General features: G+C 41.6%; 2 protein-coding genes across 4 annotated transcripts in view; one reads left to right on the forward strand and one right to left on the reverse strand.

Annotated features, from left to right (window-relative positions):
• LOC306929686 (crystallin J1A-like) overlaps nucleotides 1-7,701 on the reverse strand; it is a 163,672-nt gene extending 155,971 nt beyond the window's left edge. The window contains exons 1-10 of one of the 3 annotated variants that reach the window (XR_013790831.1): nucleotides 7,561-7,701; nucleotides 7,273-7,339; nucleotides 6,131-6,307; nucleotides 4,324-4,422; nucleotides 3,972-4,064; nucleotides 3,709-3,865; nucleotides 2,551-2,666; nucleotides 1,923-2,000; nucleotides 1,304-1,443; nucleotides 341-492 (exon numbers count right to left, since the gene is read on the reverse strand). Coding sequence is in view for 2 of the 3 variants with exons in the window: in XM_079510306.1 (XP_079366432.1) it covers nucleotides 394-492; nucleotides 1,304-1,443; nucleotides 1,923-2,000; nucleotides 2,551-2,666; nucleotides 3,709-3,865; nucleotides 3,972-4,064; nucleotides 4,324-4,422; nucleotides 6,131-6,307; nucleotides 7,273-7,339 (1,026 nt within the window). In the remaining variant the exon portion in view is untranslated. Of the gene's footprint in view, nucleotides 1-180; nucleotides 493-1,303; nucleotides 1,444-1,922; nucleotides 2,001-2,550; nucleotides 2,667-3,708; nucleotides 3,866-3,971; nucleotides 4,065-4,323; nucleotides 4,423-6,130; nucleotides 6,308-7,272; nucleotides 7,340-7,560 lie in introns of those variants that run through there. The other 2 variants (XM_079510306.1, XM_079510307.1) reach the window with 2 other exon arrangements.
• Nucleotides 7,702-10,750: 3,049 nt separating this feature from the next.
• casq1a (calsequestrin 1a) lies at nucleotides 10,751-25,089 on the forward strand. Its single transcript, XM_079510195.1, has 11 exons — nucleotides 10,751-11,198; nucleotides 16,195-16,288; nucleotides 16,907-17,007; nucleotides 17,940-18,051; nucleotides 19,007-19,080; nucleotides 19,875-20,005; nucleotides 20,529-20,574; nucleotides 21,369-21,423; nucleotides 21,564-21,664; nucleotides 21,774-21,848; nucleotides 22,950-25,089. The coding sequence occupies exons 1-11, from the start codon at nucleotides 10,932-10,934 to the stop codon at nucleotides 23,838-23,840; spliced, it is 1,947 nt and encodes a 648-aa protein (XP_079366321.1). The 5' UTR covers nucleotides 10,751-10,931; the 3' UTR covers nucleotides 23,841-25,089.
• Nucleotides 25,090-25,626: the final 537 nt, after the last annotated feature.

The following is a 25,626-nucleotide window of genomic DNA, read 5'->3' on the forward strand; positions in this document are numbered from 1 at the left end:
ATATCATTCGGCTTACAATAGGCCGTAACTTAAGTTATAACATTGATTTAAACAAACGATTTCCAGAATTTATCAGCTTAGGTTTTATCCTTGTTTCAAAATTATCTCCATCTCACAAGGGGTGAGATGGGTGTTGTACTATATTCAGTCCAAGCACAATAATAAAACAAAGGCTCAACCTTTCCAACATGAATGTTTTATTTCATGGACACCTTTGGGTTTACATGTGAATCAACATGTTGTACTTTTAACAGAAACAAACACATCTGGCTCCTGCCCTGAACACTTTAGACAAGAACCTTCATTTACTGTTCTGTCAAAACTCAACAGTCTCTCAGATGTTCCCAGTAACCTTAAATTGTTAACATTTCTTCGTAGTAAGAAATACCACGACTACTGGTGGTGTTCAACTATCCTCTTTGCGTGCTCCAGCAGAGAGTCATATTGAAGTGTCTTGCTCTTCCATGTAGTTGGAATTCCCTGAAGTCCCATCTATGGAAATGAAAGCACACTAGTTATACAGGCATGTTGGTATCAACATTATTCTATTTAATTACAGAAGCAGGCATTTAGATTCACAAGCATACTTGCCACTGACCGGACTTCTAATAATAACTCAATTCCTAAATCAATTAATCAAATAACCAATCAATCAATTGTTGTTGCAAAGTTAAAACATCATAAATCCTATACTAAACCTAGAACAAATAAAACAATTTAAATATCCATTCCAGCAGTCCCCAAACTACCCTGCACGCCCGTTACCTCCTGACCTATAGCTGACGCACCCCCAACGCTAAGTTTCGTTGTATTTGGCCGAAAGTTAAAACATTTTGTTGAGTGGTGTAAACCACTCCTACAACTGGCTTTGTTAGTTTATGTGTCTGTCCGTTTACGTGTCTGTCCTACCAAAATGAGCATGGTTGCTATGGTCACCCAGTTCACACGGGTGTGATTTAATTACGTCAGACATTACGTCAGACCACAGCTGATCAGTCTATATAAGACCTTACACCACTCAGTTCACACGGGTGTGATTTTTAATATGATTATGGAAAATAATCACAGAATGTCAATGCACTGAGAGACAAGCAGCTGCTGTATACTCCCACAGTTGCTCTATACATCTCCTTACAACAGTGTTTTACCAGATTTTACCGTTTGTGCTAAATAACACCATAAAACCGCCATTAACCTTTTCATGTCGCACACCACAAGGGGTGCACGCATCACAATTTGGGTACCCCTGGTTTAACCCAATTTCTAATTGCAGATATGAGATTTCCCCGTGTGACAGCAGTACCTGAGCCCCAAGACAGGCCCCGATGAAGGAGCCCCGGCTACTGGTGCATCCCCCGCAGCTCATGGTGTCCCTGACGGCCTGGTCATACTCCGTGGCCACCAGGACCCCATGCAGTGCTGCTTGAAATGCACCGGGCAAACCTGAAGGGATAAAAGGGCAAAAAAAAAAAAAAAAAAGGTGTGAATGAAGCAAGGGAGTGTTAATTTCCAGTGGTGGAAAGTAACTAAGTACTTTTACTGTACTTAAGTACAAGTTTGAGGTATTTGTACTGTATTTTCTACTTTTACTCCACTACAATTATTTGAAAACTTTAGTTACTTTGGCGATTTAGTACATTTTCAATTCCGTACTTTTACTTGCAACAAAGTAGTTTTAAATTGCAGTTTTGGTACTTTTACTTAAGTAAAACAATTGAGTACTTTTTCCACCACTGTTCATTTCTCACGCTGCAATTGTAAAAAGTTGCTGAGAATGAATGGAGCACCATATCATGTTCAGGGATAAGCGACATACTGTACAGACATTTCTACAGTTAGTTAGAAGTATACGTTGACAAGCTTCAGAAGGCTATATCAGAAGTACGCCATTGCCAAAATTCAAGAGAGACTATTGCGGTTACCTCATGTGTTTGGAAACACAGTGGGGATTAGCTCCTGGGGAGTCTTGGACAAATTATCCTTTACTTGATGAATATGGCCTAAAAAAGAAACAACAATGCATGTTTTACTTGGAAGGATACAACAATTCTTATGCCAAACCCAAAAGATGTAATTTGTGTGTGCGTGAGTGTGTACAGTAGACAAGTTGTGCATAATATATTTGTTTAACTAAGAAATATAGTACTGCCTTCAATATCAGGTAACAAAATGGCATTGTAACTTAAAAATGCGACCCCAATTAGCTGACTGCTCAAAACTGCAGAGGACACACACACACACACACACACACACACACACACACACACACACACACACACACACACACACACACACACACACACACACACACACACACACACACACACACACACACACACACACACACACACACACACACACACACACACACACACACACACACACACAGCAGTTGGCACTGCTCAATACATAAATAAACAAACAACAGGAAAAGCTGATGAAATGATGAAGAGCCCATTATTAACATACAGAAGAATAAACCCTGACTGCCGTGACCGGGGTCACATGACTGTGGTGTGATGGAGTGAGAATGCTGTGGGCCTCACATACCAACCACAGCTTTGTCCAGGTCCTGAGCCTGCTTTCTGTTCGGGTCACTGAGCTGCGCAAGCACCGATTCCAAGGCTTTCGGATCAGCACCATTCAGGATGAAATGTTCCAGGAACCTGGAAAAATAATTCAGCTCGTCTATATTTTTACTCCCATTGTCAGCGAGATGATCCCCCTTGTCTGCAGAGGTCGCCTGGTCATTTTGTTCCTCCCTCTCGGGTTTTGTGCACATTAGATTTGAGGTATTTGGCCATAGTTGATGGACACCAGATTTACTGTAAATCGTTTTTATAATGCTCAAGCAAGTGATTTTCATATCTGATACTCAAAGTAACGGAATCCAATCCAGTGAAAATCTAACAAACCACTACAGTGTGTTTTTCGGAAAATGTTCGGCAGTAATGTCAAGTGGGTTAACCCATTTTGGGTGGGAACCCCTTTTGGTGTTTTAACTATTAAAATAGCAGATCTACAAGCTCATAGCGCGGCACCGAGTGCCGCACTATGAACTTGTAGGTCTGCTATTTTTCAAAAATCGTGAAAATGTGCCTCAAATCTTTGAATATATATTATTACAGAGTGAACATTTTAACTCAAATCTTTGCTTCTGGGGGGTCCCTGGAAGAACATATTTTCAGATGGGGGGGCGGAGGCATATTACATTAGCCTGGTTAATAAACCAGACCGAATCAGCCGTTGGCAAAAAAAAGTTGCCTACCAGCGGATTACGGTCTGGCGAGGCTCAGTAGCACGCCTCTTTCCTACAGCAGAGAACAGGTCGGACCAATCGGGACACGGTATGCAATATAGGCGGGCTTTGGTACTGTGACGTTCAATGCTTGAGACTTTTGACTGACAGTAGCTCTGACCAATTGCGTCAAAGAGAAAATGTTCCCCGGGAAATGAAATCCAAGTGGAGCCAGCCCAGACTGATATACCGCGACAGTGTTGTGTGATATTAGTCTGGCTTATTAGCCAGGCTAATTACATATAATTTTTGGGGTTCTTGACATGAAATATTGAGAACCACTGATACAGAAACATAAGGTTTTTCAGAAAACTGTCAGGATTTTGAAGACATTTTTTAAATTTCGACGTCAGGCCTAAATGGGTTAAAACAACATGCCAGGCATGAGCCCTGTTGTTAAATGCACTGACCTCGCTGCTGCCAGAGTCTCTGCCACACACAGGTCGTTGTTCTGTGTGACACGGACAGCTTCCTCCACCTTCTCCAGCATGTCAGGTTTCCCTGCATAGCGAGCCACCACAGGAGCCAGTTTTGCGATGCCATCTATCTGGCAGTCTGTTTCACAACCTGAACAAAATGCAAAGTAACATTACCATGCTTCCCTTTTGGGATATCCCAGTTAGCAATACTTACAGTAACTTACATTATAGATTTTAAAGCATTGCAGTTTTACCAGTTTCTTCTTTGCCTGCATCTATATTCTTCAGGAAGCTCTTTAAACTTGCATGTCTCCATGGTCCCTCAATGGGTAGTTGAGGTCTTGGGCCTGGTATAGCGACAATAAATAGATAAAAATGCATCAAATAAAATTAAAATACATATATGCATTTTACCTACAGCAAAGCCTTAGCACATTACCTTCAATCAATATGAACAGAATAGGAATAATAATAATTAAAGTGTCCTTTTCATGTCACTGTGAAAATGTCTCTTTTCTGTGTCCTTTGACAAATATATTGCAGATTCATCCACTATCTCAAGTTTAATGTAGGGAATACCTTCCTCTTCAACACCAATGTCCTTACCTCCTCTCTCTCTGTACGGATCATTGACAGGTGTATCATACTCTGACCCGGGTCCAAAGGACTGTAATGTGCGCTTCTTCAAATCGTCAACATCTAGACCTGGTTAAATAGGGAATAACCACATTGCAGACAACATATATTCTCCACATCAAACATTAGACTGACACAAAACATAATCAAATTGACAAAACATGAAGATGCCTTTTGAAGTCATGTGTTTATTACTGTATTTGAATCACAGACTAGGCTAGGCTAATAGAGGTTATGCACGTGACATCATCGTCAAACCAGGAAGTTATGCGGGAACGCCTACTGAGTGGCAAGAAACTACTTTCTGGCCTTGACAGCCCATACATCCACACAGAAAAGTCCTATCTGATTGCATTAAATGACTTTAAACAACATTAAATTCACTTTGTCACTCACTTTGCCACTCGATCTGGCATTCACTTTATGCATGCGCATACACTCTATAGAATGCCACAGACAAAAAACAGTCTAAGGGCCGATTCATACTCCTATTTTACCGCTGTTTCGGCGCTGTAGTGCCGAAATGATTTCGGCTCGTCAGAAATGTTCAGTAGCCCCGAAGAGCCGACTTTAGGACGTTACCCGCCCCCCCGAACCTCAAATGACGTCACATTGTAGGCTCTACAGAGCCGAACCGACTTTTATTCGGCTCTAAAATAGGAGTATGAATCGCGCCTAAGTCCACACTATTTATCCATAATGTATAAATGATAGATAAGGGGTCAGGACAACGAGGCCTTTTCGTGGAGGGGTCAGAATGAAATTTGGACTTAGACTGTTTTTCGTCTGTGGTACTTTATTATATACAGTATGATGGATACTAGAGATGACTTTAAAGATCATTTCATAATCGATTAATGGGCCGATTATTTAGACGATAAATCGTGTTATGGCACTCATTTAGCTATCAGCTCATAAATTTGATTCTAGGTTCTTTTAGACATGTTCTACTTCTAACTAACAAAAAAGACATGAATTCATTCAAAAATACATTATGTTTTGCTCGGCTGCTAATTAGACTGCTATTCAAATAAAGCCACCATTATTATGTGTGATATTTTGCTTTGCAGTCGCTACTGTACATTGTAAGGGAAGAGAGATGGTTCATTGCTCTTTAGTTTATATTAGTTACATTTATCACTGGAAAAACCTCCAGCAATTAGTTGCCGATTCGATTACAATTACTAAAGTAGTTGGTAACTAATTGAATAATCGATTTGATTACAATTAATCGTTGCAGCCTTAATGGATACCACTTATCGCACGGAATATAAATTAAAGGAGTATTTCACCCAGGCCAAGAACTTACTTATTTTCTACACCTATTGAATGCCTTGTTGAATTCATGGAGATATTTTGTTTTTTGTCACAAGACAGACAATTATTTGATGACCGTCTCAGTCTCCTCAAATTACTAGGAATACGACCCAAATAATCTCAATGAATTCAAGGCTTCATGTGTGCAATTTATTGGGTGTGAATTACTCCTTTAAGCTCATTCAACAAGGTTGGAGCATCTGGTCAGGATGCCTCTCGAGCGCCTCCCTAGGGAGGTCCTCGATGCACTTCCCACTGGAAGGAGACCCCGGGCAGACCAAGGATGAGATGGAGAGATTATATCTCCAAAATGACCTGGGAACGCCTCGGGATCCCCCGGAGTGAAGTTACTAATGTTGCTGTGGAGAGGGAAGTCTGGAGCTCTCTGGTGGAGCCGTTGCCCCCGCGACCCGACTACGGATAAGCGGTTGAAGATGGATGGATGGAGCGACAAGCCTACCTCCACATACGGACAACGACTCGAGCAGCACATAGGCCTGGTCTCCGTAGCAGCTCTGCTTGCCCGTCTCCCTCCTGTAGAACGGGTTGGCAGACTCCGGGCGGAACTCAGGCTGAGGGTTCTCGGACAGTAGACCTTTCAGCTTCTGCAGGTCGTACACCCAGTGGAGAGGCTGGGCTGCAGGCAGCGGACGTGACATGATGGGACAAAACGTCATTCATCGGACACAAGGAACCGGTGGAGCAGATTGACTGATAGAACAGCGCACATCCTCCGATCTTGGTGCTGAGCCAAACTGTTAAACTAACAGAAATCATGAAGAAAAGCAAAGGCTCGCAACTCACTTTTGTAATGCTCCAAATATTTATTCACAATCACAGCAGGCAGGACATACGTTTCTTTTGAAGACCAATACCGGTCGAAACGTTGTATGTCCTGCCTGCTGTGATTGTGAATAAATATTTGGAGCATTACAAAAGTGAGTTGCGAGCCTTTGCCTTTCTTCTTTGCAGATTGACTGATATTCCCAACAGGATTACATATGCAGGAAACGTGTTTGATTGATTGATTGATTGAAAATGTTATTAACAGTTTGCAGAATTACAGTACATTTCAAGCACAAACTCAATACAAAGGCTGTTAACTGTGAGTGGACGACCCAATTAAGCATTACACTTGTTTACAACAGGGTCCACCATGTTCAATTCATCAAAACATTTAGAGACGTACAAATAGACACTTCATGACATGAGCTGCTGGCAGCAGACAAATACTTGCCAATATGCTGATACTTGCTATGCTGATGAATTGACTACATACTAGGACCTCAATATAAACAATTAAGTCCACAGGACTTTTTTTGTCCTATCCTTTTCGTGATAGTTTATTTTATTAACAGTCCTATTTTTATACGAGCACAGCAATGTCAATTCAAACCCTCTTAATTTGATTGCATGCCATTCCAAATAGAAGGAGTGATGAAACAATTGAAACTATAATGATGAGCAGACACAATTGGAACTGATACATGATCTTTAGGGGTTAGGTAATCTGAGTTCCCAGAAGTTTTATTTTTCGCCACTAGGGGGGCGAGGGGTTAGGTAAACAGAATGCAATTCTGATTAGTTTGTGATGTTACCAACCTGCTGCATCTGCTACAGCTGATCCAAGTATGGCCCCTAGAGCTCTGTCGGCCAGAGCTAAGGACATCTGTAAGTAACGATCAAAGTGCATGTTTAAAATGCATTTATGCAGCGCTGCAGTCAGTGCAAAATAAACATGCAAATTACACTTGTGTAACAGTGTTCTGTGTTCACATATATTCTTTTAATAAAAAACATATCGGAAGCCCACCCCCGTTCATAATTCATATGAGTATTAAGTGGGTAACATTAATGAATGAACGTGCAAACGTGGTAAATTCGTCTTACCGTTGACTCCTTCTCTAGTACCAGATAGATATATCTTAGAGATAGATAGATAGATCACTCACATGATCACTGTTATGAAACCTGCTGTTTCCTCACTACGGCATTGTCAAAGGTCCAAAAATACGATACCAGATTCGCCCTGTGAAAGCGCACATCAAAACGGCGAAGGCGCGTTTATAACGGCTTATATTATAACGCTATGATCATCATAACGATAAAGCATTCCTACCCAACTATAAAAAAATAAAATAAAATGGAGAACACATTCAATGGGAGATTATGGGACATTCTTCATAATTGAGTATGTTTATACTTTTGTACTTTTACTCAAGTTTATATATTATTATTTTTTTAATACAGGGAGGGCGTTTACTTGTAACAAGAAATCTCTATTCTCTACAATCATGTGATATTAAATCTGAGTAGCCTGCTTCTTCCGCCACTGTAAACGACCTTTTTATTTTAAATATATAGTAGGCTAAAATAAAATAAATTTTGTTGACATTTCCACCCCACTGTAATTATTGGGAATGCCTCCACCTAGCGGCATTCTGTGAGAATAACATTACATTGTGGAATACCGCTCCAGACAGTCTCACAGACATTGAGCCCTGGAGGACAGTTGGCCATCATCCAAGTGATGACTACTTTTTAATCTATAATCAATAGTTACGTGCGAGCTGAACGTGTGATGTTCTTCATATATAGGTTGAGTTAAGGCTATGGACGTGGTTCTCAATTAAGAGTTTTCATTTCATGGACCCCCAAATTAATATGTATTTGATTGTGGACCCCCATCTGAAAAAGATTTTGCGCATACAAGATTTCTGTTGTTATTATGTTTCAAATGTTTCACTCTTTGCATTGCAAAGTGTTGTAAGCTAGTAGAATTACAGGGAATGAACAAGACCCCCATGCAGGGGGATCTAGAAACAGAGCCTGTATACAGGTGGATGCTGGGGAGGCGATGCTGGGATTTGCAAAAACTTCATGAGCAGCAGGTTAGCAGCAAGCGAGGCAGGGAGACAGCAGCAGCAGCGGCGCACGACCACACAGGGTCTGAGCACACTTTAGATTCCATGCGCGGACAGAAGAAGCTGTGTTTTGCGTCATTTCCGTTTTTTAGACAGCTGGTGGATGGAAATGAAGCTCCACCCACGCGGCAGGTTGCCGCGTCGGCCAGATTCCCGGACAAGCTTGCCCCAGCGGCATTCTGCCGCGTGGGTGGAGCTTCATTTCCATCCACCAGCGGTCTAAAAACTCGGAAATGACGCAAAACACAGCTTCCTTTGGCCGGGCATGGAAGTTCAAGTGTGCCCAGGCTGACAGCAGGAGAGAAGCCAGGAATGAGCAGGTAGGCAGATAGGTTTGAATAGAAGCTCTGATCAGGTAAAGAGTGCATGAGACTAGTCACCTGATCAGGTAGGCGCGCTCACGAGTTGCCTGCCTGAACTAGCTTCGCAGGCTTCGCATCATATATACAAAACTATAACATCGCTGGAGACCCCTGGAACCCTTGGGGGTCCCCGGACCCCACTGGAGACCCCTGGAACCCTTGGGGGTCCCCGGACCCCACTTTGAGAACCACTGGTATAGATGCCTTTGCTTTGGTCTAAAACCATTCTATTCTGACAGAGCTGCCAGACAGCAAACATTCAAACATTTGAAAATAGACCACAATGTGAATTTGTATATTAAATATAATTTATTTCCCCCCCCCCCCCCTTTTTTTCAGAGACAAAATGTTCCTCAGCCTTCCCTAACTAAATGGCGGAGGTTGTCAACAAATTCTCTTAAAGGATTTACTTTTTTATATAGGCCGCATATTCATATGGGCTTTTTCCTCTAAATAATTATGTGGGCCTAACCCTACACACTTCTTTCCACACGAGCCTTTATGTTTAACCATGAATGTGAAAACAGCTTATAGTATTAGTGCCTATAATTGACACTAGTTAACACCCCATCTCTCTACTCTCTCTCATTCTGTCTCTCTCATTCTCTCTCACCCCACCCCCTCTCTCTCTCTGTCCCCACACAGTCTACCCATCACTTAACTCATATCATTTTCTGAAATGTTTACAGTAAAGGTGACACATTGAGCCCGCACAGTTACAAGCAGCCTGATTTTCTCGTGGTTAGTGACACCATGTACATCCCCATAGCTCAAGCATCAGTGCACCTCTCATCATGTCTGAAACATTTCTCCTGACACACATTTCCACCTCATACTGCATCATAGAAAATAGTGTACCAGTGATTACGTGGGCTTGCAGCACATCCAGCTATGGAACGAACCATGTACGAGGGCTTGCACATCCAACCATGTACGAGGGACGATATGAGATCATATGGCAGGTCTTTTTATATTTATAACTCGCACCTCTCCCCTTTCCATTTGTAAACAAATATTGCAAGTCATCAACACACGCACAGACCACGCTATGCTGTTAAGACCACACAGTGTAAGATAGTAGTCGTGCCTGTATTGAGGCACATCAACACATAGACACCCCCCGCCGCCCAAGAAAAAAATACTTAATGATTAAACTCGTTTAGTTTGTCCTTGATCCTGCGGTTACTGGCCCACGACACCCATGTCAGTCTAATGAATCTTTAGCAGGTGCATCACACCCCCCACCCCACCCCCCCTGTCCCCGAGTAACCTAGGGCCACATTCTAGCACCACGCCAGAGCCAGCGGCAGAAAACTGGACACCAGCAACCCCAGCTCCTGATATGTACTTCGCCTTCCTACATCCATTATTTTTAGCCGGGATCCGAGCGACCATCCCCTCTTAATATGGGAAAAGAGTTCCTCGTATACACACGGCATGCAGTCTCTATATTCATCTTCCCAATCTTCCTTCGTTTTGGCTCAAGGTAGCTGCATGGCGCTCTATACAACGGATGTCAGACCCTGATCCATCCACGCTCTTTTTATTCATCTCACTATTTCTACCTCTCTCTAACTCTCTTTCTTTCTTCGCTCTTGTCTTCTGCTGTCCTCTGTCTGGAAGGGGGAGCAGGATGTTGCCCATGCACCTCTTTCTTCACTCCACCCACTTCAAACTTGTAACATGCACACGCATGCACACGCGCACAGACACACACACACACACACACACACACACACACACACACACACCTATATTCAGAACTTAGCCCAACCCCTCTCACACCCTATGCCTTGTTGCCAGCTCCCCATGTGGGGTTTTTAATAAGAAGGGTTCAGGAGTTTGGTCTTGCTCTCTTCTGGGTGGCGCGGTTCGGAATTGCTCCTTCATCGTTTTCCCCAGTTCTCTCTTATTTTTTTTTTATTATAGATATTCTCACATTTCTACATTTTGAGACTACAGCGTTTATCGGTGTATGTTGTGCCAAAACCAGAGAGGAACCATGAAGTGGAGCTGGGTGCTTGTGGTGGTCCTGCTGTCTTTCGTCGGACTGTCATGGGGTGGTGATAATGGCCTGGACTTCCCCGAGTATGATGGAAAGGACCGAGTCCATCACCTGAGCGCCAAGAACTATAAGGCTGTGATGAAGAAGTACGATGTGATGGTGGTGTACTACCATGAGCATCCCGGGAGCAGCCGTGTCGCCCAGAGACAGTTTCAGATGGAGGAGCTTGCCCTTGAGGTGGGTTTGGAGAACCAGTTGGGTGGCAGCCAGGTCTTAGGGGTCGGGATAAGGTGGACTGATAACATGACATGGAATCATCTTGACATAACTTCTCAAAGTACACCATATAGCCATACACACATTCTACGAGGACTAGGCTATTATATACAGGAGGATACATTTGCTCAGGAATTGATAAATGCCTGTGAGTGTAGGTTCAACAGGGTGTTTGATATTTTAATTTAATATTGATGTACAGATGTCAGCTTTACCCTGAGTGCTGCTGCTGGAACATTTTTTGTTTTAACCAATATTTTGGCAGGTGAGGTACATTCGGTGGTAATATCAAGGAGGAGTAGGTGAGGCTGGGGTGGGGAGGTGTGTAGGGCCACAAAAACACCTATATTGTTTACATTGCTGACATATTGAATGCTGAAATGAAATACAAGAGATGGGAGGGGCTGGCTGAGGATGTTTGAGGGGTGATGCTGTGTAGGAAATAGATTTGCTGGAATGAGAAATGCTGATAACTGAAGTGCTGAAAATGGTGGTCAAGAGGCTGTGAGACAGCATCCTGCATGCCAAGAGTGCTGAGGTCGGAAGACAGATCACAGCCGTCATTCTGGCGTATGGTCAGAAAGTGGTTGGAATAACGTGTTCCTTCCATGCGCTACGTCCAACCAGGGAAACTCCCCCCTGTCAGGTGAAAAGGAGCAACTTGGACACTCAGGCATGAAGGTCCGTTGCTCTCCCCAGGTTGGCGGAGGGTGTGTAGAGCCCAGGATCACATTAGATAATTGACACAGGGGTGAAAAATGGGTTACAAAATCGTGGGATAAAAATTATTAGAGAAAAAAAAAAAAAAGTTGTTCACAGTATTGCATTCATACAGTACAGTACATGCGTGCGTGTGTTTGTGTTTTGGGTGTGTATAGTGTGGGTGTGTATGTACGTACATACGTCCATCAGTATAACGTTGCAACCGACTGGAACCTACAGTAACAACGATACTGTATGCGTGCAGCAGGGGCAGTGGGGGGGGGGGGGGACTGCTGTCATGTGAGATGATTCCTTTCTGAGGAACAGAGGTTACATCATCATTTACACCCGAGCTGTTGCCTTATGGCCTCAGTGGCATCACTCATAAATCGAGCTGTTGCCTTATGGCCTCAGTGGCATCACTCATAAATCCAGGGCTCTTTAACGTTTGAAATGTTTTCTGAAGAAATAGGCTATAGGTTCAAATACCAACATATCATGTTTTTGTTTTGCGTGATTAAACAATGTATCAACATCAGTTTGATGTTGATACATCAGTTTGATGTTGATACACATTGTTTAATGTCTTATTTAGCTGGCTGTTTTTTTTTTTTACACTCTTAGAACACACAGTAACATTTAGCTGATTAGATAATGCTAATGATTTATGGTGAAATGGACAAGAAGAACATGTGCAGTGCAGAGACTTCCAAAGTGACTATATAGAGCCACAGTACCACACATTTTAAATTGCAGTCATTCTTGTTTCTATTTAAAGTGTTCAGAAAAAAGCACTATACAGTCGATGTTGTATGGATATTGTTGTTGTTGTTAATATTATTATTCATCTCCATATGTAATAGAATCTTGAACTAAACTCTCAGACAACATCTGATGACCAAACACTTAACTGTACATCCGATCTGTGACGAAATACAGAGTAACATATACATCTCCAGCATGGACTGCAATTACTGAACAGATGGTCGGAATGACCTACTTCATGGAATACATTCTGGACTATATACTTTGGGGTTTCCTGCATGGTTGGATAGCATATTGATCAATGTTTTTCAAAGAGCAATGACAACAGATATGTTTCAAAGCTTTACCGGGAAAACATGAAGAATGCAGCTGTTACAGCACTCTATCTTTTGAGAGGAGCCCAGATATTCATGTGGCTGCTTGGGTCCAAACCATGAAACCAAACCTTTCTGCACATCGTCACAATAAAGCAGGTAGCATTAGTTCTAGCCTGCCAGCCTGGCACGGCCAGACTGATATCACTGCGTAGATATTGGTCTGGAATCGCTGTGTGGAACATGCATTTCCAAGGGGAAGATAAAAAGCAAGAATGCCTCTGGTGGTCTGGTGATGAACCCGCGACCACATTTGCATACTGGGTCCTGGTTGGTCCCTCACTACTTCGGAGGGAGCGAAATCCAATCACAACTGAGCCGTGCCAGACCAAATCTGCAGAGGACGAATCGACTTTAAATTACAATGGCAGATTGGTCTGGTTTCCAGGCTACTTCATTTCACCATACAGAACACACCACCGACCCCCACTGTCACCATCCACTGTCCCCTTGGGGTCAGGTTGTTTTGTGAAATTGTGACCTACTGCAAGGCTCCGTAAGCTCTAGTTCCCAGGGTTACTGGCTGGAGCCATAGGAGCACATTCAGATCTAATTAAATGGCCGTTCTGTTAGATTTAGAAGGATATTTTAACGTTGTAAGTTACACCCATAGCCAAGTTCATGACCAGTCCCAAAGTCATAATCAATCATTCAGGTTTTTCTTAGCCCCATTATTAATGATAAACCCATATAATAACAATCAAAGTGGAAGATTGGATATAGAAAAACTACAGTCGTTTTTATACAGTATGCTTTTAGAGACTAGATTTAAAGGGCTGTGTGGACGTCCTGTGTGTGTGAGGCCAAACGTAAATACTTTATTTGAAAACTCATTCCCATTGGAGGTTGAAAGACACAGACTCACCAGAGAGAAAGAGAGAGCAAGAGAGAGAGAGCCTAACCATACTCTCTGCCAGTGGTGGAAAGTACATTTACTTAAGTATTGTACTTAAGTACAACTTTGTACTTAAGTACAAATTTGTACTTTGTACTGAATATTTCCAATTGTCGATATTTTTACTTCTACTCCACTACATCTCAGAGACAAATATTGAAGGCTACTTTTACACCACAACGTTTAGTTCAAAACTATGTACATTTTAAACCAAAACTTTGGTACTTTTACTCAAGTACATTTTGAATTCCGGCCATTTACTTGTAAATGGCCTAGAGTAGTATAGCCTAGATACTTTTCCCACCAATGCTCTCTGCCCATGCAGTCTCCCCTGTGTTGAAGAAGAAGTTGTGGTCAAGCATGCTGTAGGTTCAGGCAGCAGTGCCTGGTCAGCTCTGCTGCCTGATTGACACATGCAGCACTGTACAGTAACCTGACTCCGCCAGATGGGGCAGCAGAGAGTACACTGGGTACTCTCTGCTGCCCCATCTGGCGGAGTCAGGTTACTGTACAGTACATGTCAGCGGAACACCTCCTGTCCCAAATAGCCCAGCAGGGTCTGCTGCTATATTTAGACAGTGCTGCTTTTGTGGTGGATGGAGCTCCCTTGGTTTTGTGTTTCTCTTGAGGAAATATACAATATAGACTAGAGGGTATGCACATAATAAAGTGAGTGGCAAATGGAGTGGTAAAGTGCGAGGCAAAGTGAGTTTGACGTTGTTTAATGCAATCAGGTAGAACTGTTCTGTTTGGATGTATGGGCTGTCAAGACCAGAAAGTCGTTTTTTGCCACTCGTATTCGGTAGGCGTTCCCGCATAACTTCCGGGTATGATGATATCATGCGCATACAATGTTTGATTCGCCATTCCTCAGTCTTCAGTACTGTAAGAGCCGTTTGAGCCACCATATTGTTTCAATGTTTCATATTGTCAATTTGTCAATCAAGGCCTAGGTTGCCATGGTTACAGGGAGGGTATTTAACCCTGTCCCTAATGAGGCACAGGTGGCAGAGGCAAACCGTTTTTAGACTGTGTTCATATTAAGATCTGTATCCTCCTGTGTGCATCGACGGTTTATCTTATTATGTTTATACTGTATGCAATTAATATAGGACTTTGAGCAGCTAATAAAACTAATTGAATATGACCTCAGTGAATGTTTGGATATCAGTTTCTGGAGCACATGTCTGAACTTCCGCGGCAACGAGTAGCACCCAAGTATAGGACTTGGGCTCTACAAGTACCTTAGGACTGAATGCCCTATACCCGCTACGCCTTCTGGAGTAGTCATAGGGAATATAGTCACCCCCTCAAACACACGCCAGGTTGTGCGGATGATTAAAGTCTGTAAGAAAGTTTGGGCAATAAAGATTTACACCAGAAGACACTGATTAACCATAATTAATGATTGATCAACCACAACACTATGAATTGTTTATTACATTTTAGATTAGAAACTCTCAGACCTGAACCATTCCTCAAAATTAGCAATCTAGAGAGTTTGACTGCCCACCTTTTGACAAAATTGTGAGTCCTAGTCCATGACCTAGTGAGTTCCCCCATACAGATACAGAAAGGCCTACTGTAGTGTAGTATCGATTGAACCAAAATAGCTATTTTATTATTCTAAACCAGGGGTGCCAAACAAGACAGTACCAATTCCATTTCCCTCTATATTTCCCATTCCAAGTGTGTTTGTCTTATGTAACACCAGCGCCGCTATTCCAAAGCCCCTACAGGTAATTTTTTTTACTTTTTTCAGCAATGGGATAATATTTTTTGGGTGGGTTCTGCATGGGTAGACCTTGTTGCGCTGGTCATTTTGAAAGTAGCTCTCAAGTCAAAAAATCACACCCGTGTGAACTGAGTGGTGCAACTACACATTTATTGTTATAGTTACTGTACATTAGAACCAGGAAAGCATCTGTGTCACAAGTACTCTCCGCATTAATTCAGTCAGTGACGTCACATACTAACCATAGCAACCATGCTCGCTATGGTTAGCAACCATGCTAATCTTTTTGGTACGAACAAACACGGGTACAAAGCCAGTTATTGGAGTGGTTTGCACCACTCAAAAAGGTGCGGGCACCCCTGTTCTAAACTGCCTGGTGGAGAAGTCAATCACATATAGTCAGGCTCTCTCAAGTTTTACAGAATTCGGTATCTGAGATGAAAGTTTGAAATCTGCCTTCAACTAACATTGTGTTTTATTTTTCAGCTTGCAGCCCAGGTCCTAGATGACTTTGATGATGAAAAAATCGGGGTCGCTCTCATTGATGAGAAGAAGGACAAGGCGGTTGCAAAGAAATTTGGTAAATACACAGTGAGTTTGAGATTGCTATACAGACATTATGAATGTTATTTCATTCTCAAATCAGACCAGTGGTTATTATTAAGCCATTCTGGACGGGAACCAGTTTTGGTGTTTTAACTAAGCATTATTTAGCTATTGAAAAATAGCAGATCTACAAGCTCATAGCGCGCCACCGAGTGGCGCACTACGAGCTTGTAGGTCTGCTATTTTTTTTAAATCGTGAAAATGTGGCACAAATCTTTGAATATATACTCTTTCAGAAGACTTTTTATTTATTTCGACGTCAGGCCTAAATGTGTTTTAATATTCACAATCTACACTAAACCTCTCTGATTGGAAATGTATCTTTTACCCCCAAATGTTCAAACTCTTTTGGGTGGCAAATGAAGGATACATTAGGTTACCCACAGGTTGTACACTTACAACTCACTGTACTAGAATGCACATCTGCACTCAATAGGAAGAAAATAAAACCAACCAACGGACAAGTCTGACCTCTGGTGGATTTGAGACCCAACGGCTAATTTATACATTGTCTACGACCATCAATGTAGCTTGCCATAAATAACGTATTATTAGTTGAGAATTGGGCTTAACATCTCTCTTGTTTCCCCAGACCTCGATGAGCCCGACAGTATCTACATCTTCACGGCTGATGAAATCATAGAATATGATGGAGAGCTTACAGCAGACACGCTTGTGGAGTTCATCTATGATGTTCGTGAGGATATTATGCTCCCAGTGAAATAATAGCCTGCTTTATCTATAGTACCAATATAACGCATGAGTCACCATTTAATTATTTCTTAAAGGAGTGTCTGACAGCCAAATCTACGACTACTCTATAGAGTAGTCATAGATTTGGCTACTACTACTGACTCTAGTACTACTAGACTGACTCTAGTACTGACTACTGGTAGTGACTGACTACTAGTGACTGACTACTACTGACTGACTACTACTGACTCTAGTAGTACTACTACTACTGACTCTAGTACTACTAGACTGACTCTAGTACTGACTACTAGTGACTGACTACTACTGACTGACTACTACTGACTGACTACTACTGACTCTAGTAGTACTACTACTGACTCTAGTATATACTAACTATAGTCTACATCAGGGGTGGGCAACTTTGACGATGGAGAGGGCCACTATATTTCCACACTCACTCCCTAGGGCCATATATTACTGTCGTAGCAAAAATAGCCGATCTACAAGCTCAAAACGCGTCGCGCTGCGACGCGTTTTGAGCTTGTAGATCGGCTATTTTTGCTATGTTCTAATTTAAATCTTGAATTTTGCTATTTTTGAATTGGAATCCTGAAAATTTACATTTTTATTTCATTTCAAATGCCTTTAATTATACTTGTGTTGAGCAATGAGCTACTAATTTAGACTGAAGTAATTAAAGCGGTGTCATGTTCGCATGTTGTGGAATTGTAACAGCTGAAACCAATATTATATCAGTATTCTGACATTAACCTGCTCAGCCTCATGTCCGTCTCTGTGTCTCCTCCGACTACACGGTGTTCCCCTATAGGTCCTTGAGGACCTACTACTGACTCTAGTATATACTATAGTCTACATGCTCAGCCTCATGTCCGTCTCTGTGTCTCCTCCGACTACACGATGTTCCCCTATAGGTCCTTGAGGACCCCGTGGAGATCATTGACAGCATGAGGGAACTTAAAGGCTTCCAGACCCTTGATGAGGACACCAAACTGATTGGCTACTTTAAGGGTCTCAAGTCTGAACGTAAGAATGCATGAGAACATGTTTTAATCGGTTGCCAATTTTCACTTTAATCATTATCAAAGGGGTGGTATGAGAGAATACAAACAATTTAAAATACAGTACAAATTTGGCAACAACCGTGTATGTTTCACTTTCAGTTTTTAATGTAAAATTGGAATGAAACTGCAAGTATTCTATTTTATTGATTATATGTATTTTATACATTTTATGCTTGCTGTTTTATTTACTGATATCTTGTTGGAGCTGTGATTATGCTGTTGTTTTTTTACCCTGTAGTTATTATTATGCTGTTGTTTTTTACCCCGTAGTTATTATTATGTTGTTGGTTTTTTTAACCTGTTCTGTAAAGCAGGGGTTCTCAACCCGTGGGTCGTGACCCCTCGGGGGGTCGCCAAATTATTTTAGGGGGTCCCCAAATTATTTTCAAAAAAAAAAAAAAAAAAAAAGGATTAAAAAAAAATATATATTTTCACGATTTTTCTAAAATAGCAGACCTACAAGCTCGTAGCGCGCCACTCGGTGGCGCGCTATGAGCTTGTAGATCTGCTATTTTTCAATAGCTAAATTATAACAATGCTTAAAACACCAAAAGGGGTTCCCACCCAAAATGGTTTAAGGTTATTGTAGCAGTCAATTTATATTGGGGGTCGGGAGGGGGCGGGCCGGGGGTCCCGAGACATTGCCAAAGCATTTTCGGGGGTCCCCGGCCAAAAACGTTGAGAACCCCTGTTGTAAAGCACTTTGTGACTATGTCTTGAAATGTGCTATATACAGTAAATAAATTCATTATTATTATCATTAAGTATCTACGATATAGTATGATGGTGCTTTCTTGCAGACAAAGACTAATTCACTCCTTCAGTTCCTGTCGACAAGAGACACCATTGTGGGATGGAGTATAAATTAAGCTATAAGTTCTTCTGAAACAGCTTGATGGATGCCTGTACATTTTCAGATTTTGTGGCATTTGAGGATGCTGCTGGAGAGTTCCACCCTCACATCAAGTTCTTCGCAACATTCAATTCCAGGGTGAGCAACATGATCCCTACCTGGCGTACCTGAAGTGACCTTTCTGTTTGGTAGAGCCTTTGCAAGTTTTCAAAACAAACTATTTTACTTCCTTACTGGACAAGCAAAAAGGAGATGCAGTGTTGTATCCCCATAGCTCAATGCAACAACACTGCATCTCTGTATCTCTTTTGCTTGTCCAGAAAGGAAGTAAAATAGTTGCTTGTTATTGTCTGTTTTGAAAACTTGTAAAGGTCTTGAGTTGTGACTGTGAGGACAACTTTTTGACTTTTCAAAATGGCCACCACCTCAACCAGAACAGCCCATTCTGGTAATCAACCATAACTTGTTTCATGTGCATCTGCACCAAACACCACAATGCTCTACGAAAGTGAAATATCACCCTATGAATGTGCTAGTCACCAATTGATCAAAGGGTTACTTGACATACAGAATGTTCTCTATAGTGTAACATGAAGTAACATCACTAAGCTCTGAACAACCTGTGAGGTGTTAACCCATTTTGGGCGGGAACCCCTTTTGGTGTTAGCATTATGTTATGCTTTAGCTATTGAAAAATAGCAGATCTACAAGCTCATAGCGCGGCACTGAGTGCCGCGCTACGAGCTTGTAGGACTGCTATTTTTGAAACATCGAAGAACGACTGACATAGAAACATAGCATTTTCAAACAGACATTTTTAGAATCTGATCTCAGGTCAAAATGGGTTGGAGACCTTGTGAAAGTAAGTTGTATATACTCTACTGTACGTGATAGTTGGCTCCAACTGTTTGGTACAATCCACTGCGGTACAGATCGCCAAAGCTCTGGAGCTGAGGATAAACGAGGTGGACTTCTACGAGCCCTTCCTAGACGACCCCCTTGTCATCCCTGGAAAACCCTACACTGAGAAAGAGCTGGTGAACTTCATTGAAGAGAACGACAGGTGAGACCCATGGGTGGGAGATGGAGATAGAACCTTTGTTCTGATTGGCCAATACATAACCGGGTTAACCTGAGACCACCTATAGAATGAATGAAAGCCATGGAAGATATTTTTTAAATGTAACATTGTAATAGTTTTATTAACTATGGAGACTATATATATTCCTCACACATGGGGTGGCGGCGGTGGTTCAGGGGTAGAGTGCCTGGATGGCAACCGCAAGGTTGCCAGTTCAAACCCGGGCTCCCCCAGAGTTACTGTCGAAGTGTCCTTGAGCAAGACACTGAACCCCTAATTGCTCCCGATGTGCTAGTTGGTGCCTTGCATGGTTTCCGCTGCCATCAGTGTACAGTGTGAATGGGTGAATGTAATGCACAATCTCTGTAAAGCGCCTTGGATAAAGGCGCTATATAAATGCACCATTTACCACATGCACGCACACGCACACACGCACATGCACACACCCCATATAGTGCATTATCCCAGTTATAATTTAATAAGATCATGTAATTCCTTGACATAGACCAACCCTGAGGAAACTGCAACCAAACAATGTGTACGAGATATGGGTAAGCTCCCAACGGTGACAGCATTTTGTGACATTGTTAAGCCTCACTAACATTTTTTTTATTTTTTTGTAAGTATGATTTTGTCTGTCAAACTGTGCATCATCAAGCTACACTAATCCGAGAGGATGGCCATGGAGTTCAAGTCAGCTTTGCGCTGGATGTCACAGCACACACAAGCTCAAAATTTCAGACAAAAAATTGTATTATGCAAAGAATGATAGCTGCTTTCCTCACCGTTAAGCGTCAATGCACTTGCACGATCTACAGTTAATATAAAACTCTATGACACTCCATGTTATTGCGCAACATTTCAAACGGAAGTACTGTGATGCAAAATACATCACTTTTTTTTGTTTATTTATTATTATTATTATTATTATTATTATTATTTCGATTTTTAATTTTTTTGCGTGGTGCTAGAGCTCGACCGGCCTAATTTGGAACCAGAAAAACCATCAACTGACACCTGCCTGGCTCTTCATTTGAAACGGTCTATATCTGCCACTGGGCTCTATGGATTGTTACAAAAAGCATTGACAAAAAAAAACATTTTAGATAGATTTGTATTTTTATGTTATATTTTTCCCAAATGTAAATGTGATAATGCAGAAATAATACAAAAATAGGTACGGTATATTATATATTGCAAGTTGGAATGAAACACAATTTCTGCATTTTTATTTATTTATTGAGTGAGGACCAATTATATGAAGATGAGTGATGAAGTGGTCCTTTACTGGGTTAATGAAAATCTAAATTGCAACCTGTTCCCTTTTGCTGTATTCTTCTGACAGGAGGATGATGTGGGTGGTCAACACATAATAGCCTTTGCAGAGGAGGCTGACCCAGGTAAAGAAATCTCAAATAAAACGTTCCAATCTGAATTCAATCAATGCAATATATAGGCCATTGTTGTGATGTTTCTGGTAGACGGACATAGTTCTGATTTATGTTTACGTCACCAATAATAAGCTGACTACACTTCACAGATGGTTTTGAGTTCCTGGACATCCTAAAGAAAGTTGCAGAAGACAATACAGACAACACTCAACTCAGCATTCTCTGGATTGACCCAGATGACTTCCCTTTGGTAAGGGACTATAGTTGCTGGTATTGTATGCAAACAAGCACAGAAATATGAGGGTTCAGGTCAATCATTATTTATGTTTGCCAGGAAATATAAAATGTTTTCTCGGCAGGTTGTTCCACACTGGGAGAAGATCTTTGGAATCGACCTGTCCGTTCCACAGATTGGTGTTGTTGATACATCGGATGTGAGTATTGTCTTTATGCACTTTTTACGTTATACGTTTGGCCCAAACAAAAATGTTACAGCTAGATAGATCAAACCAAATACTTATTATGTGTGCCTGCTTGGATTCTGCTTGGATTCCGCCATAGTTAAAGGACAGCTTTCTTGTTATTTTTTTTCAACCAAGGTTCATGTTTTAGGTTGTTATAGGTTGTTTTTTAGGTTGTTAGGTTGTTAGAGAAAGTAAAAGATGAGTGTTCTTTTTTATTTATTTATTTTTTGCTCTCTTTCGTTTTAACGATTTTAGATATTTATGACAGTTTTTACAACATTTTAGGGCGATTTATTTATAGTTATTTACTATATATAGCCTTACTAGACCCTAGGCCCTTACATTTGGCCTGTGCTAAATGCACAGGCCTGCCTGCAGTGCCAGCTTTGACCAGTAGGGCCGGCTGCTTCAACGTTGGCCAGCCGCTCTGGGGGCTTGTCTCAAACTTGGTGGGTGGTCTTACATGATAGGCTGTAACATATTAAGCCCTGCCCCCACTGTCTTCCTATAAAATGGGCATTAAACAGCTATAACTCCAGTTCTGAGCATGCTACAGGTCTCAACGACTGTTATCAAAGTGTGGTTCGGGGACCCCCCAGGGGTCCTTGAGGGATTTCCAGGAGGTTGATCATTGGTTCCTATTGGCTGGCCTTTAAACAGTCATAACTCCAATCCCCTTTATTCTACAGGTCTCAATCTTAGTGGGTGGTCTTACAGGATAGGCTGTAACTTATTAAGCCCCACCCCCACTGTCTTCCCATTGGCTGGGCTTTTCACAGCTATAACTTTTGTTTGCAGTATGCTACAGTATCGAAATTTGGTCCATGAACTCAGACCACCAATAGGGACAAGCTGTAATTGCTGTAGCCCTGCCCCGTCTGTCTTCCTATTGGCTGGGCTTTAAACAGATATAACTTTTGTTTGCAGCATGCAACAGGTCTCAAACTTGGTGGGTGGTCCTACAGACCTCCAGTTTCATCAAAAATGACAACTTCCGTTTTTTCATTTATTTGACCCTACCTCAAGATAACAATTGCTTACTGTAGTAATTCTTTCTTTATCACTCTACAGGCTGACAGTGTATGGATGGATATGGATGATGATGAATTGCCATCTCCAAACGAGCTTCAGGACTGGATCGGAGATGTATTGTCAGGTGATGTTGATCCTGATGAGGATGACGATGATGAAGATGACGATGATGATGACGATGATGACGATGATGATGATGATGACGATGACGATGATGATGATGATGACAACGATGATGACGATGATGATGATGATGACGATGACGACGACGACGACGATGACGACGACGATGATGACGATGACGATGATGACGACGATGATGACGACGACGACGATGATGACGACGATGACAATGATGACGACGATGATGACGATGATGACGATGATGACGACGATGATGACGACGATGATGATGACGATGATGATGATGATGACGACGATGATGACGACGATGATGACGACGATGATGACGACGATGATGACGATGATGATGATGACGACGATGACGATGATGACGACGACGACGATGATGACGACGACGACGATGATGATGACGATGACGATGACGATGACGATGACGATGACGATGATGACGACGACGACGATGATGATGATGATGATGATGACAATGATGATGACGATGATGACGACGACGACGATGACGATGATGACGATGACGACGATGATGACGACGACGATGATGATGACGATGATGATGACGATGATGATGATGATGACGATGATGATGATGACGATGATGACGACGATGATGACGACGATGATGATGACGATGATGACGATGATGACGACGACGATGATGATGATGACGATGATGACGACGATGATGACGACGATGATGACGACGATGATGATGACGATGATGACGATGATGATGATGACGATGATGATGACGACGATGACGATGAATAAATTGTCGGTGGCACACACTATTCATAAGTCTGACCAAATCAGTTTTAAGAGTCAAGATTTTCTTAAATCCATCCATTTTTGTAACAAGTCATTATGTTGATCTCACCATTATGTTCATATTATCACTGCTCTGCATCTTGCCAGAACAATATTCCATTGCTCAGCTCCCCCAGTTCACAAGCTCTATATCCCCAACCCTTCTGTTGCTTAAAGGGCGCTTAAACCTCTGCTACTGTGGTAGAGGTTTGGGTTGTGTAGTTACCTTGCCAGTTACTCTAAAACGTATTGCTCCATCCATCCATTGATTTAAAGAAATTGATCATTCAAAATAAGCTCTTCATTGGCTTACATTGTACAGTGAGGACTCTCGGGGAGAGAACTTTCTGCCCATAAACAAACACAAACAAAGCTGATTCTAACAATATATAACATCACTAAATCCAGTACTGTTTTTTTGTGTTTTTTAATACAAATGTCAACGTCCTGTTTATTTTTCTAGTTTCATTTGGGAGAAAACCCTGACTGGATCTGTGGATATGGATCCCGATCTTCAAATAGTAAAATCAACAGGAATTTGAAAAACCAAACAGTAAGCTACTGGGTTTGGTGATGTTCTACATTGTCAGAATCAGCTTTGTTCGTTTAAGGACAAAAAAATATATATTTTGTTTATTTCTTGCACACCTTTGGCGTTACATCATGGCAAGGTAACTACACAACCCAAACCGCTACCAAAGTGGTCTAGCCCTTTAAAAAAAAGAGAGAGTGCTTTCTAAGACCCCTTAATATCTTTTATTATTTTATTAGAGTAAAAGGAGAAACCAGTTTGAAACCTCAGCATCTAATGCTATTGATTTCTTTTTTTATATTGCTCATGTTTTTATTTTTCAAAGTGTTGGTGAAGGGGTTGCAATCTCAATGCATTATGTCTGAGTCCATCTGTGAAGTCTGTTGCATTTTGAATGTTTGAATTGTTGTTTATGTTCAGTTTTTTATTGTTTACCCCAAACTCCAAACAAATGAAATATAATGCAACGGTGCTAGCAGGCCTCTCCAACGGGTCATAAGTCTCATGAGCGTAATCTGTAAAATTATTGTAACTTTGTGCACTGAAAGTGCTGTACATCTTATGTGGATGTTTTCTACTATGACAAAAAAAATGTGTACAACAGTCATATTCTATTTTTGTAACAAGATAAATTACCTTACTGAAAAGTCTTAAATAAAGGACACCTTGGACAAAATTCCCCCCAATGTTTCTTTAGCAGTGTGTGTGTAGAAATACAAATGACACCCCTGTCGGGTGTAAAGGAGCAACTTGGACACTCAGGCATGAAGGAAGCATGAGTTCAAGTCCGTTGCTCTCCCCATGTCCCCCATATATGGGGACTAGGTTGGCGGAGGGTGTGTAGAGCCCAGGATCACATTAGATAATTGACACAGGGGTGAAAAATGGGTTACAAAATCGTGGGATAAAAAATTATATAAAAAAAAGAAAGAAATACAAATGACTACTCATGTATGTCCAGCTACACACACACACACACACACACACACACACACACACACACACACACACAAAATCAGTACTATACCTGTATAGACCTACATTGGCGATTTGAAAATATATCTAGCCCACAATGTGTGCCATGACACTCTGTGGCCCCTTTTCCACCAGGCTTGAACCGGCCCGGTTCTTATAGTCCATGAGCCAGAGCCCCTAAATTGAAATGTTAATTACGAATTGAGTAGGCAAAACCATCTATATTAAATTGTTGATAGGAAA

Source organism: Electrona antarctica (assembly GCF_951216825.1).
Source record: "Electrona antarctica genome assembly, chromosome: 1".
Lineage (NCBI taxonomy): Eukaryota > Metazoa > Chordata > Actinopteri > Myctophiformes > Myctophidae > Electrona > Electrona antarctica.